The sequence below is a fragment of the Chrysoperla carnea genome, chromosome 5, assembly GCF_905475395.1.
Source record: "Chrysoperla carnea chromosome 5, inChrCarn1.1, whole genome shotgun sequence".
NCBI lineage: Eukaryota > Metazoa > Arthropoda > Insecta > Neuroptera > Chrysopidae > Chrysoperla > Chrysoperla carnea.
Genome location: NC_058341.1, coordinates 33,128,428 through 33,140,823, shown reverse-complemented (window position 1 = coordinate 33,140,823; position 12,396 = coordinate 33,128,428). Strand labels below are relative to the sequence as shown.

General features: G+C 28.5%; 1 protein-coding gene across 1 annotated transcript; it reads right to left on the bottom strand.

Annotated features, from left to right (window-relative positions):
* Nucleotides 1-8,714: 8,714 nt before the first annotated feature.
* On the bottom strand, nt 8,715-10,614 carry LOC123300751. The gene is made up of 5 exons (XM_044883394.1): nt 10,501-10,614; nt 9,878-10,025; nt 9,530-9,718; nt 9,331-9,442; nt 8,715-8,962 (listed from the first exon to the last, which is right to left on the bottom strand). The coding sequence occupies exons 1-5, from the start codon at nt 10,610-10,612 to the stop codon at nt 8,756-8,758; spliced, it is 768 nt and encodes a 255-aa protein (XP_044739329.1). The 5' UTR covers nt 10,613-10,614; the 3' UTR covers nt 8,715-8,755.
* Nucleotides 10,615-12,396: the final 1,782 nt, after the last annotated feature.

The window sequence follows — 12,396 nt, the reverse complement described above, 5'->3', positions numbered from 1 at the left end:
TTATTCTGAAACAAATGTTTTCGTAAAAACCAAAAATTAAATACAATATAAAATCAGAGAATAAATCATGGTGTATTTTAATCAACAGTATCCGATAACACTCAAAACCACTTTTTAATATTTATAAAATAAACAAGCTATCGAAAAAAGATATGCATATCGTGGCTGTAAAAACAACAAGATTTTAAACATTTAATGTAAGTAACAACTATAACAGAGTCTGAAAAAAAACTCTTGAATATCAACAAGTTCTAAATAGAAACTTTTTTATGTCATTAAAAAACTTTTTCCATCTTAATCACATTTCTACTACAAAGTTCTATTCGCATATGAATGTGCTCTACTAGAATTACAAATCGAAATTATAACGTAAACTGATATTTACAGGATGTCAATTATTAATAGACCTTTTTAAGGTTTAAACGAAATATCAAACTACGGAAAATTGAAATAAAATTCGCCTCAAAATGGTTTAGACTACTAGAAGTTGTCAAATCAATAAAGAAGACGAAGAAGAAGTTCGGATGATTTGCACTTTGTGTCAAGTCACTGTCTTCATTCAAATCCAATAGTGACAATGCAGAGGAACTATTTTCCTATTAGATATTCTTATAAAAGCATCACTTCTTTTACAGGAGTTTCGCAAGGGAGGAGATGATGTAAAAATTCACTTTTTTGTCACTGCTTATATACTATACTTTATTACCACCGTTTTTAAACAGTTCCGAAATTCATGGAGTAGTGACGAAATGTAGGCCATAGAAACTTAAGGTGATGATGACCAGGAGAAATGTATACAGGTGTACTCTATGTAGTGCATGTTTACCTGTAGTCGAGCCACTAACAGAGACGTTCTCCGATACATACCACTGATTATTTACGACAAGAGAAAATTATTTTAAGACCTCTATTTATGCGAACGAAACGCTTTTAAATTATCGCGTCGTTTTTACCTCGGATACCCCAAGCAAAATGGCTTCAAACAGACACATTCCACTCAAAGTTGAAAGGATAGGAGTCTTCAATCCATATATATCAACATAGACACATTTCGTTACATCCAAATTGGGCAAGCGAATTTTTTAACCCTGTATAGGTTTACGGTTTAATTTACAAACTGTCAAAACTTGAACGATTATACGTAATTTATTCTAATAAACATCGGGATATTGTATACAATCATTTTAAATACATATTAATTTATATTATTTATTCATAGAATTTTTTAATTGTATTTTATTTCTGGCTATGAATTAAATAGATTCATAGTATTATCATCATCACTAGGATAGCCATTATTTTAATTAAAAACACATTCGCACAACAACAAAAAATAATATGAAATGTGTATATGTTTGTATTTACAAATTTATATCCTGTATATTATATTTATATATAGTACAATATATTCTTTCAAAGTAAATCTTGTATTCAATTAATTTGTCTATCCGAGCCAATTTCCTGACAAGTTAAGTGTACTTGGATAATAATATATCCGAACTAACATTGTTTCACAATGAACAATAACATTGGCGGGTGTTTATAGAATTAATGTTAAGAATATTTCATTTGAGTCAGTTGCTTAGGTTAGGTTAGGTTAGGTTAGGTTAGCGTGGCTGTCCTGGGGTGTGATACCGAAAAAGGGTTGGCCCATCACCGACCACTATTCTATGAACCATTGGGAGCTGTTTAAGAACTGCAGGAGTGCTTTGACATCGATGGACTTTAGGTTTAGAGATGTTTAGAGATTTTGAGATTTACTTCTAATTTGTGATGCTCACAATAAAGATTCAACACTCATTTCAATTCAACCAATTTGAAATTTCCCCCTTTTTACAAGTATAAGTATAAGTACGCCACTGGCTAGTAGTGCAGGTATTGTGTTAGATATAGGAAGCTCCATGCCGGCAGCGTCTATCTCCGACTCATTCCATTCTCTCCTATCACATTTCTGTTGCTTGCACATTTACTGCTAGTAGTACTTTGCGCTATTATGATAACTATTATAAAATAACACTTTTCACACTAATCCAGCGTTAACTGACCACAGGTTTTCAAGTATCACTAACTCTAAAAAATATATAACTATAGTTTGTTTTACCCAACAACCAGAATCTCGAGTAGAAGTTCTCTATATGCATAGAATTGAATATGCATTGTATATGAATCAATCTACTTTATGTACCGGAGTGAATCAATCTGCAACATGTTATCGACCAGACTTTAAAATTTGTAAAGTTGATTGAAGTGTAGCTGTGTCTGGTGACTGTGTTTTGAATTTTCTTCTCTCCGTATTTTTAATGGTACAATTTTATAGATAACAAACTTTTCTTTAAAATAAAAGCACTTCTTTAAGTTCAATGGATATTATTTTGTCGGGAACTTTTTTAACGGATAATCAAGCCTTTGTAGGTCTTAAACAAAAAGTGTATGTAGTTTGTAGTTATTTCGTTTAATTTTCAACGAGATTTTAGTTCTTTTTATCAAACCCAGTGGCTCAGTTGGTCAAAGCATCGACGCAGAACTATTAGGGTAGCGAAAATGATTCCCGCCGTTTTATAAAAAGGAATTAAGTTAATAGCTTCATCCCCTCAAAATAATTGAAGGGAGATTTAATAATCAGCGAAAAAGGAGATATAGGTTAATACTTCCTTTTATGAAGATAAGAAATCATAACAAAAAAAATTCAATGCTCATATTTTAACAAAAATTGAGCTATAGAAGCATGATGTCACCATGGGATCTTGTACTTGTTTGTAGTTGGATGCAATCCTTGATCGCAAATTGTTTCAATGTAAGGGTTATGTTTTTAAAAGGTGCGTATTTTTATGCAGGTGAAAATTTTAAGTTTTTTAAATTTTACTTCCATAGAAAATAGACAGAAAAAAAGGGTACTTGGTTACATATTATTCTAGAATATGATACGTAAAGAATTCACGAATCCTAACTTTCTGCCTCGGGTCAAATAAGCTCTTCTTTCTAAACCCAAACGCCTGAAAAAGGCAACATGGTTTGATTGCCATTAATCGGGAATGGGAGGAGGGATATGCCTGCTAGCATTACACAACGTTTGTGCGGTCCGGTCGTTGGGGAATGTATTTGGCAAGGATAACAAACTTTTTTCAATTTTTATTCTTTTTATTTTCCCCTTCCCCTCTATCCCAAAAATGGTCCACTTATTTAGCATGTGGCAGAAAGTTAGAATTTATAGATTTTTTACGAGCCAAATACTAGAATATATTCACTTTTCTTCCGTATTCGTTTCATCCCTAGAATTATACATCCAGTGTGACGTCAAGAAGTAATGTCATCACATCACATTTTTTGAAATGTATCAAAAATTTACGTTGGTTTACTTATTGATTAAAAAAATATTTTAATAACAAAATATTTTGAATATTTTAAAAATTTTAATAGAATGCAATATGTTATCTCCATTGAATATTAAAATATAAAACGTTTCCATAAAAGTTTTTCTTGTGTACAACATCGTATAACACATATTGTATATAGATAGGCCTCTGGTTCCCAATTTTTGTTGTTTAATATGATGACCAACAGTTACATAAGGGTCGTAAAGTGAATTGTATTTTTTTTTCTTTTTTTACAATATATCAGAATATTTTTACAACATGTTATGTTTGTAATATTGCTGCAAGCGGTCCAGTTATTACGGTCTAGGTTTAAAAAGCTTGTTACCATTTTAATTAAAATAATAGTAGCAAATGTTTGTCAATTGATTATGTTTCAAGTTTTGTAATATAAAATTTTTTTAAAAACCTGAGAGTTTTGGGTCAAAACGTTTCTTGTTTTAATTTGAAATCAGAAAAAGGAGAAAATTCATTTTTGACGTTAGAGTTAAATGAAAGGCAAGCTTTATTGCACGAAAGAGTAAAAGGTATATATTGTTCGACTAAACCCGAATATCACTAAAGGACTTCACTTTAAGTTTAGGAAGATCTGAGTGCTTCAAGATTTTTCATTTGAGTAAATAAAAATAAAATGTATAATTCTCTTTAGAGACAGTAAGCTTGTGTAAGTCAAGCCCAAATAGAACATACCATTATCAAAATATGGTGCACTTGATGAAAAGAAAAAGCAATTGGATTTTCGATTGCTTCCACCAGTTATTTTTAAATTTTAATGCCATAATATTAGTTAGGTTATATAATGAATTCATTTTTATTTATTTAAAGATCTATTCTAAGTAATATTTCGAAATGGCTGGAATAATTTCCATTGTTGTTTAAAAGCACTCCTAATTTACCAATTAAACCATTAAAAACAAACAATTGGCAGAGTAAATTATTGAAATACCCTGTATAGAAAGTGTTGAATGCCAGTGCTTACATTATCTTTAATAAATAAGAAGAGTCCAAAAACTAACAGAATTATTGCGGCCTTTCAACCGCCCTCTGTTTTGTTTTCCGAAAATTTTCAAAAGTTTTTCCTAGAATTTTTTACGTTTTTTGAGAATCTATCACAAAACCCATAGAAAAAGCTACTTGGAAATTTTAAGCTCCTTATCTTTTATAGTTTTGGAGAAAATGAACACCAAAGTTTTGTCCTAATTTGCGCCTCCACGAGTAATGATGTTTTCTAAAAATGCTTCAAACAAAAGTTGTTAATGTTTTTAGAAGAAGCATTTACATTTAAACTTTTAAATCTTTAGAGATTTAATTTTAATGAACTAATTAGGTGATTTTATACACTCTTATACCAAAATTTTGTTCGTATCATCAATATTTCTCAGCACCTTGAGACTAAAACTAGTATACCTTGATATGTATTTCATACATACAGGGTATAAAAATAAAAAACTTAATAAAGTTGAAAATAATTGACTCAATGTGAAAAAATATTTTAGAATATACACGAAAATCATAACTTTTCATAAAGTAATTCTATTTTTTCGGTAACAAAATTTTAATTTACGTTACAAATATTTCTTATAGGCGTATAAATTTTTCTTTTATTACTCAGATTTTTTTCTGTTGCTACCATGAACCTCTTTTTTTTATAATAAAAGAAAATAAATCATCAAGTTGTGTGTTACGCACTTACACTTTTATTTACCTGCAAAATAACATGTAGAAAATCATATAAAAATGTGGGACAGTGTATTTAAAAAATGAAGTCGTTAATTTCGCAATTTTTTTGTCTTTTTAAATTAAAAGTCTTATAAATCATTCCGAGAGGCGGCAGTACATTTTCAGCTGAATTTGATCAGAGGGTAGTGACCAATCTTCCATTGCATAATAATATAATAAATAATAGTTTAAAAAAAGAACTAACGAAACATGCTTTTTTAATTAACTGAACTAAAAACTGTAGATATATACAGATATTGGTAAAAGTGAAGTCATTATAAAATATTTCAAAATTCACCCACCCTTTTTAACGATTAAAATATTTTTGTTTAATCACTATCTCTTTTTTGAATACATAGAAATTATTTTCAACTTTTTAGTTCAGTTCGTCAGTTTTTTCAAGTTATATAATCCCCGAACTAAAAAAAGGGGTTTTATAAGTTTGACCGCTGTGTGTGTGTGTGTGTGCGTGTGTGTGTGTGTGTGTGTCTGTCTGTCTGCCTGCAGCATCGTTGCGCATAAACGGATGAATCGATTTGGATTTTTTTTGTCTCGTTTGAAGATTTAATGAAGAGTGTTCTTAGGTAGGTTTCAAGTGAGCGTTTATATTTTTAACTATTATTAAATTTATATTTTTTTCTGCTTATAATTTACTTATTTATTAATATAATGGAATGTTATCTGAGCTTCCACTACCATCATAGAATTTTTAGTATCGTTAAGAATTTAATCGTTAATCCCGAAGATCTTTGATCTTTGTGTCAAGTTTCAATTCAATCCGACGAATCAAGGATTTCGTTACATAGATCCATAGTGAATATATACATATCAAGAAGCTAATTTCAACGTGTTAAAAATGTATTTTTTTGAAATCTTGTATTTTGTTGACACCCTAACATCGAGGTACTTACAAATATAATTTATTAACATGTATGTACGCTTGGTAGATTTGATGTTTTAGTCTTTTTTTGCAATAACATTTCAGCATATTATTTGGGATTATCTTTACATAATCTTTAATTTTTTTTTCCTATTCCGTTTCGATTTACATACAACAAAATAGCATATAGTAAATTTAATATTAGAATATGAATAAACTGGATGATGTGCTACAAATGTGCTTACATAAGTAGACAACATTCATCTCTAGTCATGTTGGTAAACATATCCGTTTAGAATCTGAGTAGATAAAATAACTACTTGCTCATACATGGAGAATAAACATTTCAAATTCCTGTATTTTATGGTATCTGAAATTGAATCACATATGAAAAATGAGTATATTGATTCGTGAAGTTTTAACTTAGTCCATCCATAACTTTTGCGTTATGTGCAAAATCAAATCATTTTATTCTTGAAATAAAAATCTTTCTTTATTAACTTGAAGCCACTGAAAGTTTCATAAATAAATCAAATTACTTATTATTAAAAGGGAAATAATGGCCACGGCTCGTGGAGTTATTTTATTTGCTATGGTTATTTGGGAAATCTGGAAAATATCGAAAAATATAATAATGCTTGTAATATTTTAATCACCCTACGATTATGTTCCGAAGTCCAGCTCAGTGAATATTATCGTAAAACTATATACTATAAAAACTTCATCACAAAGTCTATGAGTAATCTAATCACCTTCGAGCCTATGATCAGATCGCTACTAAAACTGGGAAAAAAGCTGTTAATAATCTTTAAGCAGTTGTTCATAGTCTTATCTACTCGACGAGAGTAAACTGTCATGTGAAAGAAAACATATGGACGGATAGTTAAATAAGTTTTAAGACGTTTCTGCGCTTGCAATGAGAATGAAGAAGTAAACATTATATGTAAAAAAATAAATAAATTCAAGATAAGAAGAGAGGGTAGCTCAAATATCTCTGAAATAATTAATCCAAGAAACAGTAAACAAAATTCTCGTTTCGAACTAAAGACTTTATTTATTCAATCCAGGCATTAATTTCGTTGTCTTGAAGTATTTTTAACCCTGGTTAATCTATATTTAATTTATTTTAATTATGTACATGAATCATGCTCGATTTTTTAGCATTTTTGTCTCTTCTCTTTTGAAAATTTAGACTTATGCACTGTAACGAAGACCAACAGGGAACGGGTTGTGATGTATTACACATACGTTTCATAATCAATAGAACATAATTTTTGGAGTTCTGGGGATGTCTGATACATGTTTCCAGCGAGAATTGAGCCCTTTTTATTCAAATGAGCGGAAATTCGGTAGGTAGGTTTATTTAATAAATTATAAAGGTGCAGCTGATTTTAGAAATTTGGAGGGAACTCCCAAGGCAAAACGCTTTTTAAGAAGCTAGAGGCTATGAAAATTGGTAAGCAGTTTGGATCAATAACAATGAAGTGTTTTTAACGGGTGTTGTTAAGGATTCGCGCATTTTTCTGAATTGAGTTAAGTTTATTTAGTTAATGCTGAAGACGTGCCTTTTGGTAATGTCGACAGCCCGGATCTTCTTCCAATCATATTATATAAATATTTCATGTATTAAAAAATATGATAAAAATTTAAATAAAAAATGCCATTTAAAAGACAAACTTTATTCATTCTTGGAATTTTAAATTGAGAAAAGAAAAATCCGTCCTTTCAAAAGTCTTTTTTCAAAATTTTTAATTTAAGCTTAAAAAAAGGTTTGTATAGGAAATATGGTGAAAGATAATCAGGTCCTGTCATCCAAAATAAACATATATACAAAATTTCAATTCAATCGATTGAGAATAACTGTTTCAAAATTGATTTACAAGGTTCCACCTGAACAAACATAGTAACATACATACATACATTGTAAAATCATTTAAAAAACAAACATTAAATGAATTATATAATGGAGAGAAGGGAAATTGGACCTTAGTGATGGAACTCTGCACCTCGAGAATTTTTTGAAATATCTCATACTCTCTTTCTGAACGAAAAAATACGATTCATGATATTTTTTTATAAATAATATCGAAAGGAGAAACGTTATAAATAAAATATATATACTTTTTGTTTCGTATTATTATAATGTATTTTTAAATTAATTTTTGAATAAATCTATTTATCCGATCAAAACGTATTACTTTTATATTTCAAGCACAGGGAACAAAAAACAGTTTTGGTTTTGACAGTTATATTTAAAATTAAATTAAATTTATAAAAAAAAAAAATCAAACGATTGAATATATAATCTACCTATATTTTTTTTACAGAATCTTTGTTTTCCATGGATTTATCTTACATAATATTTTATTGGCAAGGATGTTTCATCTACAGTTTTTGTCCAAATTGTAATCAATTGGTCAAATCGTCAAAAGTATTTTTTAAATTATTTTATTGGGTTACCATGAAAAAATGAGGGTTATAGAAAAATTTCTTTGTTTGTTTTCGGCTCTTGAAAGATTTTTATACGAGGCAATTTTTAAACAAGAAATATAAAAATCGTGTTCATTTAAGTATCATGTGGGTGATATTTGAGATACGATCTAAAAGCTTGTCCTACAAGTTTTTTTTTGAAGCAATTCCAGACGTATATCGAAAATATATCTTTGTAACAATTGTCCACATTATAATGGAAGACATGCAAAATTGTCAAATGGTATTTATTTCATGTAAATAAAAACACAATATAAAGCATTTTGTTTATTTTTTATCGATTGATAACAGTTATTTATGCATCAATTGAATTGATAAAATCTATTAATTCTGCGGCTGTGTAATCATTGAAAATTGGATTTAAATAATGTTTTAAAGCTGTACCAACAAATTCATCAAATAATGGAACATTTGCATTGATAAATGCTGGTGCACCATCGCTTACAATAGCACTAACCATATCATTGTACAATTTACCACCTTGTAAACCATCGATTTTAAACTGAAAAGAAAAATATTTTATTAAATAAATTATTAAAGATGCCTTATTTCATATTGATTGAATGATAAACAAACTAAAATAATTTTGAACTAAAATCTCGTCAAATCGATCTTAAATGTAATTATTACGCACTGCAATTCTTGGTGTTTTCGAATTAGGATGAAATGCAAGAGCTCTCATGAAAAACGAATTCAAGATTTATATAAGTTTAAAGAATTATGTTCCAGTAAGTTTTAAAAAGTTATTTCTAGCTGATAGCGTAGCTAGTAGCATAAGTCAATGAATTATATTTGCTCATAAACAGTGCGTTCAGTGTTAATACTTGAAATAAGTAAATGACTGCCGAAAATAGATAATTTATAGCTTACCTTAATTTCCTCTACATGAAGAGTAACATTTAATCTTTCTAAATACAATGTTTCATCTTTGTTTTCACTAAGTTTACCATATACTGTTATTTGTAAATTTTTAACATCACATCTAAAAAATCAATCATAAAAATCTCTAAATTTACTTTCATTTACACCGAAATCGATAAATTTAGAAAATCAATCAATTGTTACGTACGTATAAGATCCTTCACCATTGACTGGAATGGCTGATGCCAGTTTACCTTCAGATTTATATTCACCTATTACTTTTACCAACGGTTCATTTACATAAACACTAAAATCCCCATCTAAGGTAGTTTCCACTACATGATCTTCATAGCCTATAATTCCGGAAGCATTTAAGGCTTTCGATATTCCATCAACTCTACAAATATTGAATTTATTTGTTAAAAAATTCTTAAAAAATTAAAAATGTTATTGGGCACTTAATTAAAAAAATTTATCGGTTTTAGTAGGTACCCATTATTTGATTTATTAATTTAGTTTTCGTTATGTATAACGATTGTTGAAATTAGATACTTACTTGGCGATTTTATTTTCATACGATACATTAAATGCAGGAACAACAAAGGGATCTAAAGGTGGGAAAATCCATTTACCGTCAGCTAATTCATTTCGATATTTATCCAAAATTCGTATGATTTTATCGTCAAGTGCTGAGTACTCATTAACTAAAAAATAATTACCTGTATTACTTTTTTTATTCAACTTCATTACAATTATATTCACGTGTACTTTATTTAAAAAAAAGTTGTAAGAAAGAAACCTATTCCGAGTGTAAAGAATTTGAAAGAACCAAAAAAAAAAACCAAAAATGGATGTCAAAAGTCATTACTCTGGTAGTTGTTCTCATATAAGTATAAGTATACTTATATCAACGAAAATAAGACTAAAAAATTAGATAACTTAAATTCCGGTCGATTGTGCGTGTATTACTATTTATTTATAAAAAAACATCGACAAAGACCGTTCCAGAAAGAAGTTTTGGGTATATAGTGGGACAAAGATAAAAAATCAAATTACGCCATCGATCCTTACTCTAATGCAATCGAGTGAATTATTCTATAAATAACATTAATCGCCAATAAAATGAGATAAAAAATGAGTTATCTAGAAGTAAAGTGATGGGGATGCAGTTCAACTTACCAAATCTAGTAGACGCTATGTTTAAAAATAAACATAAGCACAAACTTAAAATAACCAAAATTTTCATTGTTATAATATTTAAATTTTTCAACTGTCCTAACACAATACACATAAATAACTTACATTTTTGTAAATCATATTTTATTTATAAAGCAAATCAATAATCCTTTAAGAAAAAATTATTGATAAAATGAATTGCACTTCAGACGTAAACAATTGAAGATTTATGTAAGAATATTTTCAACTTTTTTATATTATAAGTTTGATTTTATTTATCGGATATTGGATTTTTATGAACATTACAAGTTATTTATTTAATGCAACAAGTAAGTAAAATAGGTTTGGTTAATTTATCTATCAAAGAACATGCGCCATTTTCCATTTTGTAAATAGAGAGTAAATGGAAATATTATATTATATTTATCTTAATTACAAATAAGTGAACAAAAATTATCTATATTCATGAAAAATAATGGTAGTTTACTTATACAGGACGGACCATTTTAATCTTTATGCGTTAATATCTCGATTTGAAGTTAGCCAATCAAAAAATGACTTAAACAAAAGTTGCAGAGATTGATGGGGGACATCAGATTGGACTTATTTCTTCGGGTTTATTTTAAAACATTTTAGATCGTAAACGGCAAAAGATAGAACAACACTTTAATTTAGAAAGTAGATCCTCATAAAAAAAAAACCACACTAACTTGAGAAAAATGCTTTAGTTAGCCAAAAGTTGTCAAGGGCTATAGAGGACATTCGCATGTGTTTATGACTTTGATCTAAAATTATCGATGAACTTTAAGCGTATATTCTTTCGATTAAATGCAATAACTACATATTTATAAGTCCTATGCTCTCCGAAAGCCAACGTTTTTCGAAAAAAAGTTTTAAAAAAAATTGGTAGTTTTTTATGGTGATCAACTTTCTAATTTAAAGTGTTATTCTATCTCTTACCGTTTAGGATCTAAATCGGCTTTTAAAGAAACCCGAAGAACTAGGTCCAATCTGATGTCAGAAGATGATGTCCCCCATCAAACTCTTTAACTTTTGTTTAGGTTACTTTTTGATTGGGTAAGTACAAAACGAAATATTTTGCTGTATAAATTAAAATAGCCCACCCTCGAACGATGAATATTCGGCGAAATTAGTCAAGAACTGTGAAATCATTTCCATGTTTCAAAAGGTTAAAGTTAAATGTGAATATCTATTTATTTAAATTAATAACTTTGTATACAAGCTTTCTTTTGCTTGCTTACGTGTTATTAAACATTCATTAAGGGAATCATATCATATTAATTTCTTCTCTAGTGATAATCACCTATTTATTTTTAATTTAAATACACTTTAATGTAATGATTGATCTTTAATACAAGAGATTATGTATAGATTAAATGTGAAATATCTAATCATTCAAATGTTTGTAGGTGATAAATGTTTATTTTAAAGGATTATTAATAAATAATTTATTAGTTACATAAAAATGAATCATAAGGTATAAACTTGGTTTTTATTGTAATTATTGAAATCACGTAAGTTGTCACCTCTTTAGAAACATTTTCAAATGAAATTTTTGTAGGTATTTTTGAGGAAAGAGGGATTTCTAAAGGCTACAGCGCATTTTAAATCAGAATCATAATATACTAGACTATACAGGGTCCGTCACCATATGTGGTACATTGAGTATTTTAAGGCGGTATCAATTTAATTTAAATAATAAGTAGTGGGAGATTTTGGTACATAACAAAAAATAAAAACTATTATTTTTTGTTATGTACCAAAATCTCCCACTACTTAAAAATAAAAAATATTGTGTGTGTGTCCATATCTATCTATATATATATATATCCAATGAAATACTAAATTAAATTAAATTGATACCGCCTTAAAATACTC

Excerpts from the sequence above, each read along its gene's own strand:
- LOC123300751 (XM_044883394.1), bottom strand. The coding sequence starts at position 10,612 with ATGTGTATTGTGTTAGGACAGTTGAAAAATTTAAATATTATAACAATG. Across the intron at positions 10,026-10,500 it reads CATAGCGTCTACTAGATTTG|TTAATGAGTACTCAGCACTT; the intron begins GTAAGTTGAACT and ends ATTATTTTTTAG. Across the intron at positions 9,719-9,877 it reads TATGAAAATAAAATCGCCAA|AGTTGATGGAATATCGAAAG; the intron begins GTAAGTATCTAA and ends CAATATTTGTAG.